At 59.1% G+C, this 17146-nt stretch overlaps 2 protein-coding genes across 3 annotated transcripts; one reads left to right on the top strand and one right to left on the bottom strand.

The window, feature by feature from the left end:
- Positions 1-398: 398 nt before the first annotated feature.
- LOC131397111 (galactoside 2-alpha-L-fucosyltransferase SEC1-like) lies at positions 399-16183 on the bottom strand. Of its 2 annotated transcripts, XM_058529756.1 has the most exons (5): positions 16150-16183; positions 15156-15247; positions 12169-12286; positions 7627-7738; positions 399-2286 (listed from the first exon to the last, which is right to left on the bottom strand). In XM_058529756.1, the coding sequence occupies exons 3-5, from the start codon at positions 12193-12195 to the stop codon at positions 1262-1264; spliced, it is 1164 nt and encodes a 387-aa protein (XP_058385739.1). In that variant the 5' UTR covers positions 12196-12286; positions 15156-15247; positions 16150-16183; the 3' UTR covers positions 399-1261. The 2 variants fall into 2 exon arrangements, with proteins under 2 accessions (XP_058385739.1, XP_058385740.1); XM_058529757.1 differs by lacking the exons at positions 7627-7738; positions 16150-16183 and having other exon boundaries at positions 15156-15918.
- On the top strand, positions 9995-16940 carry NTN5 (netrin 5). Its single transcript, XM_058529755.1, has 6 exons — positions 9995-10639; positions 13609-13797; positions 14083-14232; positions 14602-14655; positions 14872-14952; positions 16293-16940. The coding sequence occupies exons 1-6, from the start codon at positions 10009-10011 to the stop codon at positions 16655-16657; spliced, it is 1470 nt and encodes a 489-aa protein (XP_058385738.1). The 5' UTR covers positions 9995-10008; the 3' UTR covers positions 16658-16940.
- The last annotated feature ends 206 nt before the right edge of the window (positions 16941-17146 follow it).

Here is a 17146-nt window from a genome sequence, read left to right as displayed (position 1 = left end):
CTAAACCAGTGCACTTACATTCGGTGGGAATTTTAAATGAACATAAATGATTGTACGTTAAGTTTTTTTTAATATCCAAAAAGGAGTATTACTCCAATAAAAACAGTGGTACCTCCATACTTTAAAATACACTGAGGGGCTGGCCTGGTGGCATAGTGCTTAAGTTTACGTGCTCTGCTTCAGTGGCTCGGGGTTTGCAGGTTTGGATCCCGGGCACGGACCTACGCACCACTTATCAAGCCACGCTGTGGCAGGCTCTCACAGAAAATAGAGGAAGATGGGCACAGATGATAGCCCAGGGCCAATCTTCCTCAGCAAAAAATAAAAATAAAATAAAATAATAAAATAAAATAAATAATAAATAAAATAAAATATAAAATAAAATAAAATAATAAAATAAAATAAAAAATAAAATAAAATACACCAAACACAAGAAAACCAGTACTGTAATCACTTAATCCAACCTTTGTCCATATTGGGGTTTCTGAGAGTGGCATGAGGTCCTGAGGGCACAGGCACCGCCAAGGTGTGAGGTCATCTGGCCACACAGGTGACTGCTGACGTGGCTGTGTGCTGGTCTCTGCAGCCCCTTGGGGTCAGCCTGCTGCTTCTATGACTTGTGGACTCTGGGTATCTTTGCTCCTGCAGGCCGAGGCCTGGTGTTGAGTCCCGCCTGAGTCCTGCCCTCAGTGTGAGGCCCTCCCACTCCCTACCCCCATTTTGGGGGCCTGCCCCTCTCCACCAAGGGTATCTCCCTGAGGTTCATCTTCTCAACTCCTGTTGACCCTCAACATTCTCTCATAATAAGGCCCCATTAAACCCAAAGCCTCAATTCTTAGCTGCCCAAAACGCCTAGCTCCCTTTTACTGAAGGGCAGGGATGGCTTCATGGCCAAACCCTCCCAGGAGGCAAGCGCAAATATTTGGACTCCATGCTCCTGGAGCTGCAAAGGAGAGGGCGAAAATACACTTTGGTCTTAGAGCAGTGCCAATGTTCAGGGCCAAGACTTACCAGGTGTTTCCAACACACTAAATGAACTTGTGAGTTCTCACGAGGAGCTGCCAAGGGAAGTTCTGTATTACATTCATTTTTCAGGTGACACACTAAGGCACAGAGACGTTAAGTCACTTGTCTGAAGTCACCCAGCTAGGAAGCAGAGCAGCCTGGATTCAAACTTGGGTGTCTGATCCCGAGCCCATGTGCTGCACGCACCCCTGACACGACCTGTGGAGCCAAGGGCGAGGGAGGGACACGTGCAGGGCTAAGGGCTGTTCTCTCTGGCCTGCCCTAGGTTGGCGGCAATGCCCACCCACTCTGGCAGGAAGGCCGCTTGTGGCTTAAAGATCATGTGGAAGGGGGAGTCGGGCAGGGTGAAGTTGGCCAGGTAGACGGTGTCCCCACCCGCGAGGTAGGCGGCCCAGATCCCGAAGGTGCCCACGGTGATGATGGTGTGGTTGCACTGCGTGAGCAGCGCGAAGTCCTTGGCGGGCGAGCCCTGACGGCCGCTGCCTGCGAACACCACGTCCCTGAGGGAGCTGTTAATGTTCTGCCGGCACCAGGCCATGTCGTCGCTGGTGACCACGAAGACCGGGCTGCGGTAGCGGGCCCGGAACCAGTCCAGGGCCTGGCGCAGGTAGCCCCTGTCGGCCAGCACGCCCTTCCACACCCGCGGCATGACGTGGACGTAGTCCCCCCGGCGCACGTGGACCCCCACGAAGGTTGCCTGCCAGGCCCACTTGGCCTGCAGGGCCTGGAGGAACTTCTGGGCCTCCTGGCGCACGTGGTCGTGCAGGGTGAACTCCCGGAGGATCTCGTCTCGGAGGTGGTGGTAGAAGGTCCAGGAGCAGGGGTAGCCGGTGAGGCGCACGTACTCCCCGGGAATGTGGCGGTACTCCTCCTCCATCCAGTCGTTCAGGTGGTAGTTCCGCCACGGGATCTTGCTGGCCGTGGAGCCGTGCAGGACGGGGAGGGTGATCCTGAAGATGGGGGCGAGCATGCTGTGCATCTGGGCCGGGATGAAGGCCGGCCGCCCGTTCACCTTGGCCAGGGCGTACAGGGTGGCGTACTCGCCCATCTGGTTCCCCAGGCGGCCCTTGGAGTTGATGGTGAACATGCCCCCCTGTGGCAGGTCTCTGGGGCCCAGGACCACGCGGCCCGAGGAGGCCCAGGGGGTGGGCACCAGAGCCAGGCGCTGGTGGCAGTGGAAGATGGTGGACGCCATGAAGAGGACGAAGAGAAAGTAGATGGTGGAGAAGGAAGGGCAAGTGGTCCAGAATCTCATGGTGGCTGTGGGGAGGAGAGAGGACAAAGTCAGGAGGGATGGTTGGGGCCACATGAGTCTCATTCCCTCACCCCCCCTCCAAATCATTCATTCATTCACTCACTCAACCCATCAAACCGAGTCTAGTGGCCTCCACGGTAGAGGTCCAAGAACACAGACCCTTTCGGCCTGGGTCTGAATCCCAGCTCCACCCCTTACCAGCGCTGTGTGACTTCAGTCAAGTTACTGCACCTCTCTGAAGCCGTCTCGTCGCCTGTTAAACAGGGATGAACATGTCGACCCACTAGAAAGTGCCAATATTTGACTGTATTTTACCTACACAGACAGCCGTCTCATATGGTCCCATCTAACAGAACTACCTCATTGGTGCCTGAGAATAAAATGAGGTGACATTTGAAGGACAGTGCCTAGCACACAGGCAGTGCTCTGTGTTGTAAAATAAACACTTCCAGAGTATTTGCTACATGAGTCCTCGCTCCTGAGGAGCTCACAGTCTATTATGGTGTGGCAGGGCAGAGGTTTAGAGTACAGACTGAGGCCAGTGCAGGCTCTGCCTCCTGCTTGCTGGGCAGCGCAGTGCCCCACACTGATCTCCCTGAGCCTCAGTCTCCCCCTCCGTAAAATGGGGTTAACCAGAGCGCCTGCGTGAACCCCGCCTGACCTGCCATGTTAAGCGCTGTTACTGTTAGTGGGTGTGGTGGGCTCCAGCTGGCCACAATTACTGGACAGGCCCTCCCTTGAATCTGGGCGGGCCTGTGACTGCCTTGGCCAATCAAATGAGGCAGAAGTGATGTCATACGGTCTCCAGACCAGGACTTAAAGGACTGGCAGTCCCACTTCCCGCCTCTGTAACATTCTCTGTCGGCTGCCATATCAAGCTGTATAGTTTTAGCTTTTATATTTGTCTGTGATGACCTCTTTTTTTGTTAACTACTTTATTGAGATAATATTCAAATACCATACAATTCACCCACTTAAAGTGCACAATTCAGGGGCCCGCCTGGCGCGTGCTTCACTCCGGCAGCCCAGGGTTCACGGGTTCTGATCCCAGGCGTGGACCTACACACAGCTCATCAAAGCCATGCTGTGGCGGCACCCCACATGCAAAATAGAGGAAGATGGGCACAGATGTTAGCTCAGGGACCATCTTCCTCAAGCAAAAAGGGGAAGATTGGCAACGGATGCTAGCTCAGGGCCAATCTTCCTCACCAAAAAAAAAAAAAAAGCGTATAATTCAATGGCTTTTAGTATATTCACAGAGTTGGGCAACCATCACAATTAATTTTAGAAAATTTTTATCACGCCAAAAAGAAGCCCTGCCCCCTCAGCCATCCCCCTGCCCATCTTCCCTTCCTCCCTCCTCCTCCCTCCGAGGAATCTACTTTCTGTCTCCACGGACTTTCCTACTCTGTATGTTTCATATAAATGGACTCATACACCACGTGGCTCTTTGTGTCTGGCTTCTTTCACTTAGTATGGTATTTCCAAGGCCCCTCCACATTGTAGCACAGATCAGTATTTCACTGATTTCTTTTCATAGCCGACTAATATTCTGTGACACGGATATACCTTGTTTCATTGATCCGTTCATCAGTTGATAGACAGTTGGGTTGTGTCCACATTTTGGCTAGTATGAATGATGCTGCTACGAACAAGCGTGTACAAATCTCCGTGTGGCCCTAAGTCTCCATCTCCCTCGGGTACCAGGAGTGGAACGGCTGGGTCATATGATCACTGTTTCACGGTTTCGGGAGCCGCAGACTGTTCTCCACAGCAGCTGCCTCACTCTACATTCCCTCCGGCAGCGTCTGAGGGTTCGGGTGTCCCCGCATCCTCACCAGCACTCGCTACTGCCTGTCTGTTTGGTCACGGTGGCTGTGCAGCACTCTCACTGGGGAGCCCACACTCTAAACCACATCCACATCACCCCAGCTCCCGCCCTGACTCCACGGGCTCTGACTGGGCTCCAGGAGCCTCAGTTTCCCCGTCCTGTAATGGGAAGGATAAGCCCTTCTTCAGGGGTGGCTTCTTTTTGAGTCAGCCTCTCCTCCAGCTCTCACCTGGGCTCCTGGAAGCGGTCTCTCCCCACGTCTCCAGCGGGTCCTCACCTGCTTTCTCCCCCCCCTCCTTGTCCCCCTGACCAACCACCTGTGGTTTCCCTGTGGCCATTCCAGTGGCTACAGCCCAGGAGTCCCCCAGGCCCCTGCAGAGGCACTGAATTTCGTGCCCCCCACTCTTCCTCATCTGGCTTCCGTCTCACCCCCTCCCCATCTCTTCCTCCACTGGCCCCCTTAAATGTCAGGGTTCTGTGGGCCTTGCCTCAGCTCTTCTCCTCCTGTATTCCAGCGCCCCTGACTTTATTGATCTGACCTCTTTGGGAAATCTGAACACTCTTGGGCCCTCCATGATGTCTCACATTCAATGTGGGTCCCCAGCGAGCTCAGCTGGCTCTTACCCCATGAGGACTGAGTATGAGATTCGACTTCCTCCACTGAGGAGTACAAGAAATGCCTTGCTCACTGCTTAGCTTCCAAAGTGCGAATTAAATCTGCCCCTGAGCCCCTCTTCTCGTTGGTCTGGTGACAACTCTGTCACAACCCTTATCATGCCACCTGCCCAGCTCAGGTCCCGCCTGGGGTCCTTCACAGAGGAGGACTCAGGCTTCAGCCTCTAGCCAGTTCACTGGCCCAGCCAGAGTCCAGGGCAGGTCCCAAAGCCCGGGCAGGCGACCTGAGCAGGGCCTGGAGCCTGGACTACTGAGAAGGAGAGACAGGCTCAGGACAAAGGTACCCACCCCCCAGGGCCACCTCCATCAGAAGGGCCCTGCGCTGGGTTTAATGCTCTGCTCTCGTTGTCTAGAAATTCTCAAGAAGTAGACACAAGGTGGCCCATGTTCTCCCTTTGCGCTGGGCTGTGCAAATCATGCCTGCCGCCACCCTCCGTCCTAGGGTCTCAAGAGCTCCCTCTCCTGGCTTTTTGGCAGCCGACACAACTGAAAAGCCACGGAAAAGAACGCAGCCAGGCTGATTCTTCTGCCGTTCCTGCCGTGGGCCGGGCACTGGTCCCAGCGCCTACTATCGTGGCCCACACTCCCTTATCAGCCAGTTTCCTAAAGATTGGTGGCAAACTCCAACCGGAACTGAACTCATTTGGGGACAAAATCTGGCCTGCACCAGATGTGCGGCTACTTGTACACTTTATTTATCTTAGCGTGGATGCCTGTGTGTTTTGCCGCAGAAACAATAACGTTTGATTGCTGGATGCTGCCCGGATCCCCACTGGAGGAGTTACATAATATCCGGTCTACACACCCCACGACGGTGCCAAAGTGTGGGTTCTGAACCACGTCTGGTCCAAGGGGTTTCAGATACAAGACTGTAGGCCTGTCTTCGCTCATTTAGTCCTCATGATCTCCCAAGAGGAAGGTGCATTTTTATGCCCATTTAATAGAGGACGAAACTGAGGCACAGAGAGGTTAAGCAACTTGCTTTAGGTCACACAGCTGGGAAAGATGTGGAGGCCGGATTTGAACCCAGGCAGTGTGGTTCAGGAATCTCAGTTAACTCTCCTGATTTTTCCTGAGGGAGAGTGCTCAGAAAAACACTCTCCGTCCAGTTACATGGGGTGTGACCTGCCCCATCTTGTGGGGCCGCGGTTATTTCCGGGTCGCCGAGGGAGGGATAAAAGATCTCTGGAAGCCCAGAGCCGTGGGTCCCACTCTGCTGAGCCCACCTCAGAGCTGTGCCCCTGGGAGGTACCACCTCCTCTCTGGGGCACTGTGAGGGTGAAGGTGCCCAGTACTTGAGGAAACCCCCCCAAAAAAGTCTCCTTCCCAACTTGCAGAATTGTTTCCTCTCTGCTCTGGCTGCCCCCCCCCTCCCCGCAAGGCACCCCCAGGGGTGCTAATCGCCTCGGGCAGCTCAGGCTGTTAAGAACAAAAGTGAGGAAACAAACTTCCCTCCAGGTAAAAGAAACTTCTGTCCCCGGGTGGGGAGGAAAATAAAGTAGATCTAACCTTCTTTCTGAACTTTCTGTGGCAGCAAAACTAGCCTTTGCACTGGCCATTCCCTCTGCCTGGGTCACTCCTGCCCCAGTGCCCGCGCGGCCTGCCCTCCCCTCCTTCAGGTCTGAGCCCGAACGTCCACTCCAGACCCCGCCCCCATGTCCACGTCCCTTCTTGCTTTGGCTCCAAAGCGCTTGTCACCATCCACCACTCTCTAGACCAGAATGACTTTTTCCCTTTTGGTGGTGATCTCTTCTCACTCTCCAGCGTGAGCCTGACCAGGACGGGGTTTCCGTGCATGCCGAGCGTCTGACACAGTTGGAGCTCACCTGGTACTTGCCGAGTGAGTTCGTGCAGTGAATACTGCACCACGTCACCCTGTCACTCACCGCCCAGCCCCAGGCCGGATATGCCTTGCTCTGATTTGGGGGTGTCTCCGCCCCAATCCCTTTCTCTTGCAGCTAACTCCTCCTCACAGCTGACTTTCAAGGCCAATATCCTCGTCCTGGCTCCCTCGGGGCTGCCCCCCCCCGCCCCCACTTCAGGGCCATGGGGACCAGAATCACGACTGCCCTGGCTGAGCCCTTCCGCCCTAGGCAGGCTCTGGGCAGTGGGCCCCCAAGTCCCTGTCAGGATCGGCCCACGCTGTGCCACAATCACGGGGGTGGGGGGGAAACTCAAGGCCACAGCAGCAAATATTGTGCCCCATCCTCCCTAGTCCCTAGCTTTTCTCAGCGGGAAGTGACGGAAAACATTATTTTTCTAGTCAAAACCATTTGGTATGCAATCGAGTTGACAGCAATATTTGCATGAAAATTTCAAGACTGAGGCAGTGAGGCCTTGCAGGAAACTGGCCATGGGGAAGGCTGGCTTGGAGCTCTGTCCCCCTCCGGGTCGCCGCTTTCTCCCTCCAGCCGCTGGAACCACTGAGGTCCGAGGCGTTCTCGTCTCCTCCACCTCCTTCCCACCATCTTAGAAAGTGGCCTAAGTATTCGGGTTTCCTGGGGTCTGGTCCGATCCTTCCAGAAACACCGATCTTTAGGGCTTAAAAGTGACTGACCTTAACGCTCAGCTAACCCACAGCTGACAGAAGGTTCCAGAGGGGAGGGGCTGGCTTGGGGTCACGCAGCCAGAGGCCAACGTCCCAGCTCAGTCTGAGCGGCCCTGACCGCTGGCTGTCTGCCCAGCAGGTCAGCCCCTTCCCCGACTGCAGCCACCACATGGCAGGGCTGAGCCGCCCGCCCGCCCGCCCATTGGGAGTCGGTGGGGCAGGGGGGTGAGTGTGAGTGGAGCGGGACCCCAGACCCGGGAAGCCCATCCAGCTGCTGTCCCGTCCTCCTACCTGCCTTGAGCCTCCTGGGCCAGCCTGCGCGGGGCCGTCCGGCTGCGGGACCCCGAGGGGTGACAACTCTCAGGTCCCACAGAGTCCTGGGTGGCGTGGCTGGCGGGGGTCCCTGTGGGGAAAGCATGGCTGCGGTTGGCAAGGGGATTGGGGGGGGGCGGGGGGAGCGGTGGTGGTGTTGGATTCTGCGGGCTCCGCTCTGAGCTCCCGCCCAGAACCTCCACTAGCCTGGGGCCTGAGCACAGCCACTCGGCACTCGCTCCTGGGAGCCCACGCCGGCACCAAGCTCCTGCGGGAGGGACGAGCACGCGAGCAACTAACTGCAGAGGAAGCTCTCTTCTTGGGCGCAGGTTTGGCCAAAGTCAGGGGCAAAGGGCGGGGTGTGTGCAAAAAAGCCCGGGAAAAGGAGCCTGGGTTCCAGATGGACCCCCACACCACCCAGGCACGGGGGCCTGACTATGGGTCTGGTGGGAGCACAGCCAGACTCTGCTCCTTAAAGGGGGCTCGGGGTGGGCTGCAGTTGCCAGAAGGGGTAGGAGCCGGGGGCCGGACATCTGGGTTCCTCAGTGGGCAGAGGCTGGCTTCTGGACCCCCCAGGAACACTGGAGGACTCACGGCCTGGTTGCCCAAGGTGCTAAAGACCAGACAGTGGTGGCTCCTGAGCCACCCAGGCAAGAGGAGAGGTGGGAGATGGGACTGGGGTCCTTAACAAGGCTGGCGCCGAGGGCCGGGGCAAATGCCTGCCCACAAGATCAGAAAATGGCGCCAGGCTCCTTGGGAGGGGCGGAGGGCGATGCCGGTCATCTGGGGCTGGGGCAGGTGGTCTGCACAGGGCAACCAGCAGAGGATATAGGGGGCTGTGGAATCAGGCTGGGGGAGGAAGTCACCCCACCCGCACCCCCAGCGCCTCACAGACTCCCAGCCCGGCTGCCAGGCCAGGTCCAGATTCAGAGCCGGGGGCCTGGGTAGTGGGGCCCAGAAAGGCCCCAGGGCCCCCCAACCTGAGCGAGTTCCTCATTAGGGGCTGCCGGCCCTGGAAGGGGAAAGTGGGGGGCAACTCAGCACCAAGTCCTTCCTAGCTCCTGCCATCCCAGGGGTCTGGACTTCTGACCCTTCCAGAGGCCCCGGCATCTGGCCCTGCCCTGCCCTGCCCTGCCTCTCTGCTCCTTCGGCACCCACCACCCCCAACACCTGTTCCCCCATCTGCTCTGGGGACCTTAGGACGGGTGGCGAATGGGGGGACTCTGATCCCCAGACCCTGAGGCCTAGGATGACAGGTCGGGGGCTGAGATTACCAGAGTCCTCAGAGATCCAAGCACAGGGTCCTCCCACCCGGAGTCCTAAGGCGGACCCAGGCCCCTGCCTTCCCGACCCCAAGGGGCTTCTGCCCCCACTTCCCTGTCCCAGAGCCACTCAGGCTTCCAGGCCTGAGGTGTCCGTCCTGTTCCTCAGCACAGTTCTCCAGGCTTTGCACCTGGGTGGGAAAGGGTTAAGGGCGGGGGAGGCTGGGGGTGGGTGGCAGGGCGGCTGGCTGTTTGGCGATAATCCCCCTCCGTGCCCCGGGTGTGGAGAACAAGGTTAGGGCCCCACGTGGGAAAGGGCCTCGCTCTGATCCCGGTGGGCCGGGGCCTGGCCTCCTGCTTCTGATCCCCCGCTGGGCACCGGGCCTTCCCCTCTGCTCCCCTCCGGTCCTCTCCTTCCCTCCCTCCCTCCCCTCCCTGCTGGCCCGGCCCGGGCCTGCTGGGCTGTCTGCTCTCCTGCTCCCAGGTGTCTCTGAGCCTGACTGTCTGTCTGTCTGTCCTGGCCCCCAGGCTCCCTGGCACCCAGTCCCCCCACTCCCTGCGGACTCTGGGTGCCCGACCACTATCCTTCTGGGCCTCCTGTCCTCTCTCCTCGGGGCTCATTCTCTTTCTGCACCTAGGCCTGCACCTCCTCCTCTCCCTGTCTCTGCTGTCTGTGCCTCTATTCCTTTCTCTGTGTCTTTGTCTCCGAGTGTCTGTCTCTAAGTCCCCCTCCTCTGCCCAGCCCTGCCCCCCGCCTCCCATGCCCTCTCTCTCGGTTTCCCCATCTGCCCCCCAGGGCCCCTGCCCATCGACACTGACGGATAGCTCTGGGGTGTTAAGCTGCGGATTAGTTCAGGCAAAATTCTCGATTTTGCTTGCGTTCTTTCCCCTTTGGGTTATGTAAACAGTAATTCTCCCCAGATGGAACTATTTTCCTCGCTTAGAAGCAGCGGGGGAGGGGGCTTGGGCAGGGCTGGGGGTGGGATGCTGGGGTTCCTCAGGGAGCCTGGGGGAGCGGGTGGAGGCTGACCCATGAGGGCAGCCGGAGGCCCTCAGCCCGGCCCTCCTCTCCTCTCCAGGTACTGTCTCTGCTGGGACCATGCCTGTGACCTTTGCCCTCTTGCTCCTCCTGAGCCAGGCCACTGCGGACCCATGCTACCATCCGGGGGGCCGCCCCCGCTTCTGCCTCCCACCAGTGACTCAGCTGGCTGGCATGGCGGCCTCCTGTCCCCAGGCCTGTGCCCTCTCCCCAGGGGCGGACCTCGGTCCTCAGGCCACCTGTAATGGCAGCCTGACCCTGGCCCTGGGTGGCTCCTTCCTCCTGACGTCCGTCAGCCTGCGCTTCTGCACCCCAGGACCCCCAGCTCTGGTCCTGTCTGCTGCCTGGGCCACTGGAGGTCCCTGGAGATCGCTGTGGCGCAGACCTGCCTGGCCTGGGGCCTTGGGTGGCCCTGAGAAGGTGACCTTCCGCGCCCCACCGGGTCCTAAGGCCAGCGTGGTGGCCAGCCACCTCCGCATGGAGTTCGGGGGCCGGGCAGGGCTGGCGGCAGCTGGAGTGAGAGGCCGTTGCCAGTGCCACGGCCACGCAGCCCGCTGTGCCGCCCGCGCCCGGCCCCCCCGCTGCCGCTGCCGCCACCACACCACCGGCCCGGGGTGCGAGAGCTGCCGCCCATCCCACCGCGACTGGCCCTGGCGGCCCGCCACACCCTGGCACCCCCACCCTTGCCTGCGTGAGTCCTGGGCCCCCACTCCCGACCTCCCCCACCAACCCCTCGGCCCCATGACTCTCCAGCAGCCGGGCCCTCGTCCTTCAGAGGCAGGAAGCTCTCCTCCCTCCTCCCCAGAGCGCCTTGCTCCTTGCTTCTCCCCACACTGTCTCCAGCCCGGTCCCCTCTTCACCTCCCCCCTCCACCTGCCTGCCCCGCTTCTCTGCCCCCCAAGACTTCCAGCTGCCCAACTGCCCATTGGGGGCTCCAGTCTCTCCCCGACACTCGATGGCGACACTCTGATGACAGGAACACCATGTCCTGAGCACCCAGCCTGGCTCGCTGCAGGCGCTCGGGTAATATTTAATGGTGGTTTTAGGGGAACAGGCCAGCTGGACCTTTCCTGACTCATCAAATCAACCAGATGGGGGACGTATTTATTCATTTAATACATAATTATCCATCCCCTACTATGTGCCAGGCAGGTATTGTCATGAGGCCCATTTCACAGATGAGGAGAGTGAGGCTAGAGATGGGAAGTCCCTTGCACAACGACACACAGTGAGTAAGTGGCAGAGCCAGAATCTGAGCTCAGGAAGCCAAGTTCTAGAGTCTCGGCTTGTCCCTGGCAAGTTCTTGTCAGGTGCTGTCATGCTAGGTGCTCTAGGGCGACAGACAGGAGCACGGCCATGACAGCCAGCTATGACAAACTGCCTGGGCGCAAATCCCAGCTCCTCTGGTTAATGGCTGTGTGACCTGAGGCAAGTGACTTAACCTCTCTGTGCCTCTATCTCCTCATCTGTAAAGTGGGGATAGTACAGCATTTCCTTTACAGGCTGTAGTGAAAATTCAGAGTTAATATACATAAAGTCCTTAAAATAAAGCATAGTATGGTACTTGGCACAAAGGAAGAGCTTCCTGAACACCTGCCAATGTTACCATTCCCCAGATGAGGAAGATGAGGCCTGAGTGGATGTGTCACTTGCCCGAAGTCTCACTGCCAGCAAGGGACAGCACTGGGACTAGACCCCTTCCTAGATGCTGGGCCATCCACTGGGCTATCCAGCTGGACCAGCCCTCCCCCAGTCCCGCTCAATGCCCTCTCTCCCTCCACGGGGCTTTCAGAGTCTGGGCCCTTCCCCACCCCTCTGGCAGCCCCTCCTCAGAGACAGCCCAATTCTCCTCTCACCTCCAGCCTGCAGCCCTTGCTAGAGGCTGAGTGTGTTACCAGGCCCAGGGAGGTAACTCCACTCCACCGACAGACACACACAGACACACACACACATACTCGAGTTCCCTGGGCCTCCCTCTCTCCACCTCCCATGTCCCCCGTCTGCCCCTCCCTGTCTATTTCCTCCTGCAGTGTCATGTGGACTAATTTACAGATCATCCCACTGTCCTCGGCTCCCCACTCTCCTCATCCCCACTGGGGTCTTCCCAAGAGGCCACCATCCTCCCTGGCCCCCTGCCCCCACCACCTCAGGGCATCTGTTCCTTGGTCCATTCCCGCCAGCCAAATCTGATGGCCTCAGAGGGGAGTGAGGGAGACTCACGTGGCCTGAGAGTGGTGCGGGGTTCATCCTGGGCCTGGACAGGGGCTGGGAGCTGGGGAGGCCGTCCCTCTGAGGATCACCACATCCCCCAGGCTGAGCTTGGCACTGCCCTCTGAACCTGGGTGAGAGACAGACAATGCTGTGATGGAGAAGGGTCTGGGCAGACAGGGAGAGACTAACTCCTGTGATGAATCTGCAGGCTTCACCTACATGGTGGTCTGGATCCCTCCCCCATCCGAGTTTTCCAGAGGGGAGTGAGGTGGAGTCATCACTCAGGTCACGGACTCTACCCACTGATAATCTGAATGGCACTGTCACCTCTAATGCCCACAAAACCCTGGAAAGAGGGACTGAGATCCCCACTGGACAGAGGAAACCAAGGCTCAGAGAGCGGGAGGCACTTTCCCAAGAACACACAACTCTCTCAGCTCCCTGATGTTCCCACTACCCTCTGGGCCCTGGGGACCTGCCGGTCCAGGCCTCTAAACTTCTTGGAGCCAGAAACTCCTTAAATCTCTCCAAAGAGTGGTCCATGAACTCCTGCATCAGCATCTCACCCTGGGATGCTTGCTAGAAACACAGCAGAGGGCCTGGGGTGGGCGCTGGAATCTGTTCTTTTTAAACTTTTCCCCGCTAATTGTGATAAGTAGTAAGGTTTGAAAGCCACTGCCTTAGAAAACCTGATCAGTGCTCCCCGGGAAAACGTACATGCTCAGTAATCCTCACATGAGCTGTGTGAGAAGCCCTGGAGTGTGGCTGCTAAGAGCCCAGACTCTGTAGCCAAAAGGCCTGGGGTCCAATCCTGCCTCTGACCACCCCTTAGCTGTAATACCTTGGGCAGGTGACTTCACCTCTCTGTGCCTCGGTGTTCACATCTGTAAGATGGGGGTGATGATAGTACTGGCCTCAGGGAGCTGCTATGAGGATGAAACATGCCACTCAGCACAGGGCACCTGGCACGTGGGAGCTCTAAACAGCAGGTGCACACTCTGTGTCAGACCCCGGGTTAAGCACTTTATACCTATTTGGCTTCGTTTAAACTTCATGCAGTAGACACTAAAAATGTTATCTGACAGCAAAGGAAGCTGAGCTACAGGAAGGAGAAGTCACGTGTCCAAGGAACACGGTGGACACGTGCACGCGGGGCTCTGACTCCACGGCCCACGCCCGGAGCTGCCACTCTTCTTTAAGCCCCCCGATTTCACACGGACAACAGGAGGTTCATCAGTCCCCTCAAGCTTACCCAGCTCCAGTCCAGTGCACCCATTTTAAAGATGAGAATGAAGAGGTTCGGGGACCCAGGCTGACCCAGGGACCTGCAGGCAGTCTCTTACATTGTACCCACACTTTATTTCCTTTCCTGAGGGCAGTGGGGAGAAAGCTGGGGACGGGGCACAGGCAGCCCAGGCCTGACGCGCCCCCGCTCCATCTTGCTCCTAGCCTGCTCCTGCAACCAGCACGCCCGACGCTGCAGGTTCAACTCCGAGCTGTTCAGGCTGTCGGGTGGCCGGAGTGGGGGTGTCTGTGAGCGGTGCCGCCACCACACAGCTGGGCGGCACTGCCACTACTGCCAGCCAGGGTTCTGGAGGGACCCCAGCCAGCCCATCACCAGCCGCAAGGCCTGCAGGGGTGAGTAGAGCCTAGAACTCGGCCCAGGAGGAAAGGAGGCAGGACTGGACCCCTGGGTCTGGGGGAGGAGGGGCTGGGGGCCCGACCCCTGGGTCTGGGGGAAGAGGGGCTGGAGCCTTGGACTCCTGGGTCTGGGAGAAGAGGGGCTGGGGGCCTGGACTCCTGGGTCTGAGGGAGGAGGGGCTGGGGGCCTGGACTCCCGGGTCTGAGACAGGATGGGTCTGGGGACTTGGGAGGGAGCATCTAGGGCTCAGACACCCCACATCCCCAACTCCTCTCATGTAGCCTGCCAGTGCCACCCTATTGGGGCGACTGGTGGCACCTGCAACCACACCAGCGGGCAGTGCTCCTGCAAGTTAGGGGTCACCGGCTTGACATGCAACCGCTGCGGTCCTGGCTACCAGCAGAGCCACTCCCCCAGGATGCCCTGTCAGCGTGAGTCCTGAGGGGCAGGGCCATAAGTCCTAAGTGGGGCGGGGGGGAGACATCCCAGATCTCCAGTGGGCAAGTGTGTTGAGGGCTGGGTCCCTGGGAGATGGGAGCTAGAGGCTGGAGGCTGGACTCTGGGTCCTTGGGGAGGTGGGGACTCAAATTCCAGTCTCCTCAGTCTTGGGGAGGAAGAGGCTGGGAGCCTGGACTCCTGGGTCTGAGGGAAAAAGGGGCTAGGGACCAGGACCCAGCTCCTGGGGGAGGAGGATGCTTGCCCTCTTGGGCCTTAAGAGAATAGATACTTGGGGTCTGGATGCCTGTATTCCTCAGGGGCTGGGCAGACTAAGGTTAAATTTCTCCTTTGGTCTCTCACAGGAATTCCAGAGGCAACAACCACCCTTTCTACGACCCCTGGTGCTCACACCTCCGGTAAGACAGGCTGGTGTGGAGATCCCTGGCAACAAGAGGGACCGGGGATGGGCTGATGGGACCCCCAGGTGGGGGTACAGCGGTGGCCCATTGAGCCCTGTCTCAAGGGTTTGGGCACCCCAGCTGTCGATCAAGATGGAATGCGGGGATGGGCAGGGGCAGAATGCTGTGGTCCAGGCCTCGGGAGCCCACTGCAGACAGCCTGACCCTCCCCAGACCCTCAGTGTCAAAACTACTGCAATATCTCGGACACCAGGGTACACATGAGCCTTCGGAGGTACTGCCAGCAGGACTACGGTGAGTGCTGGGGAGAAAGGGGGCCAGCCGCCTCACAGGTGTTCCAATGATTGCCTTCGAGCCACCCCCTTCTCCGGCCTTCAGTGTTCACATCTGAAATGGGAAGGTGTCCTGGGCTCTCAAGGGCCCTTCCTGATCTAGGACCTAAAGGGACAGAAGACAAGGGCGGCGGGAAGGGGCCATGGAGAGGGGGTGTTCGCTACCTTTCTATGTCTCCTCTTCAGTCATGTTCTTGGCCTGGCAGAGTTCCACCATCTCCTTCAGCCCGACATCTCTGAGGGAGGGAAGTGGCCTCCTGGGGATGGAAGGAGAAAGGGGAGCTGGTTGAATGGAATGGGCCCTTGCCCTACTTTGCTACCTTAGACCCTCTCTGCCTCCGTTTGGAGTCCCAGATATCTGAGCCTTAGCCCCACTCCCACAGAGACTCACCCCACAGTTCCCTAATCCGTCAGTCCACACCAGCCCCATGACCCCAGGGCCTAGGTAACTCAGCTCCCTTAGACACTCAGGAATTCAGTTCAGCCCAGCCCAGGAGTCCAGACCAACTTGTTACTTCCCTCAAAGGTAAAGGACCCAAGAGCTCTCCTCCCTGAGGATCACCATCTGGTCACTAGTGTCCTCAGACTTCCAAGGTGGAGCCTTCTTTTCCCCACCACCCACAGAGATCTTCCGCCCCACAGACCCAGCTTGCTAGCCAGAGTCCTGCCCCCAACACATCTCACCTCACCCCCTCGGAAAGTACACTTCTCTGAATCACCACTAGTATGACTTCAACCCTCAGGTGCCAGGGACAGATCTCCTTCTAGACCCCCGATTCATCCCAGAGCCCCTCCCCGAGCAATACCCCCCTTTTCCAAGGGCTCTGATCCTCACACCTTCTGACCCCACTGCATTAGGGACCCTGGACCTGCGTCTTCTGCCGTATTCCCAGTCCCACCCACCGTAAGGTCCCCCTAGGCCCCTCCCACCTTTCCGCTGTTCCAAATTGACCCCCAAAGCCCCCCACCTGGCATATCTCAGGCTACTGGGTTCCTCTCCCTGTCTGGCCTCGCCTCCTCCGGAGTAGCCCCACCCTTCCCAATCATAATCTTGGAACCGCACGTCATGCTCCACAAGCCTTGCCCTCCTTGCCTTGACCATGTCTCCGGCAGGAGGCCCCACCCCTCACGACACACGGGCAGACCCCAGACCTCTCACCCTCAAAGGTTCAAGGTCTCCTTCCTGACGCGATCCTGGAAGCCCACCCTCACCTGGTTCCGGGCCCCTCCCCACCAAGACTGACCCCACGGGACCCCGGAGGCCCCCCCACCGCCCAGGCCTGACAGCTCCCCTCCCCGCAGTTCTCCGCGCGCAGGTGCTGGCGTCCGAGGGGGCGGGCCCAGTGTGGCAGCGGCTGGCGGTGCGCGTGCTGGCCGTGTACAAGCAGCGGGCGCGGCCCGTGCGCCGCGGCGGCCAGGATGCCTGGGTGCCCGGCGCCGACCTGGCCTGCGGCTGCTTGCGCCTCCGGCCCGGCACCGACTACCTGCTGCTGGGCAGCGCGGCCGGCGGCCCCGACCCAGCGCGCCTCGTCCTCGACCGCCACGGCCTCGCGCTGCCCTGGAGGCCGCGCTGGGCCCGGCCGCTGCGGCGGCTGCAGCAGGAGGAGCGCGCCGGCGGCTGCCGCGGCCTGCGGCCTCCGACCCCGAGCCCCGGGCCGGACCACTAGCGCCGCAGATGGGCGGCCGCGAACGCCAACCAAGGAACTTGGAAGCGACCTGGAGCGGAGCCTTCCGCCTCGAAGGTGCGTCCCTTAGCGAGCCAATCAGACGCCGCGGAGCCTCTGACGTCACCGCGCGGGCGCCAGCGCCGGGCAGGCACGAGGGACGTTTAACCCAAAGTGGCAAACTGCAAGCAGGACTTCTGGTCTCTGGCTAGGACATTTGGCCTGTGACCTCTGCAGCTGGTTCCCTCAATAAAGCCTTAAGACTTGGGGAATTTCGTCTACAAACCCCCTGATCTGTGCTGGGAGGGTCTCTGGGGGGCAGATGAAGAAGGTCCTGAGTAAATCTGGGCAGCTGAAATGTGGCTACGCTCCCTGACAGAACAGCCAATCCAATGAAAGAGCTCATCTGACGTCACTGGGTGCTAGTCAGATTTGTGTTACCTGACGATTGGCCAACAGCCGTGGGAAGGGGAGGGTGGCTAGAAAAGGCGG

The sequence above is a fragment of the Diceros bicornis genome, chromosome 34 (assembly GCF_020826845.1).
Source record: "Diceros bicornis minor isolate mBicDic1 chromosome 34, mDicBic1.mat.cur, whole genome shotgun sequence".
Taxonomy (NCBI): domain Eukaryota; kingdom Metazoa; phylum Chordata; class Mammalia; order Perissodactyla; family Rhinocerotidae; genus Diceros; species Diceros bicornis.
This window is presented reverse-complemented; position numbering and strand designations above follow the sequence as displayed.

Bases quoted from the DNA above. Each gene is read 5' to 3' on its own strand.
- NTN5 (XM_058529755.1), top strand. From the start codon at position 10,009: ATGCCTGTGACCTTTGCCCTCTTGCTCCTCCTGAGCCAGGCCACTGCG. The intron at 13,798-14,082 runs GTGAGTAGAGCC...CCTCTCATGTAG, and splicing joins CAGCCGCAAGGCCTGCAGGG to CCTGCCAGTGCCACCCTATT. The intron at 14,953-16,292 runs GTGAGTGCTGGG...CCCTCCCCGCAG, and splicing joins GTACTGCCAGCAGGACTACG to TTCTCCGCGCGCAGGTGCTG.
- LOC131397111 (XM_058529756.1), bottom strand. From the start codon at position 12,195: ATGAACCCCGCACCACTCTCAGGCCAC. The intron at 7,739-12,168 runs GTGAGTCTCCCT...CTTTCCCCACAG, and splicing joins CCGCACCACTCTCAGGCCAC to GGACCCCCGCCAGCCACGCC. The intron at 2,287-7,626 runs GTAGGAGGACGG...TCCTCCCCACAG, and splicing joins GCCCAGGAGGCTCAAGGCAG to CCACCATGAGATTCTGGACC.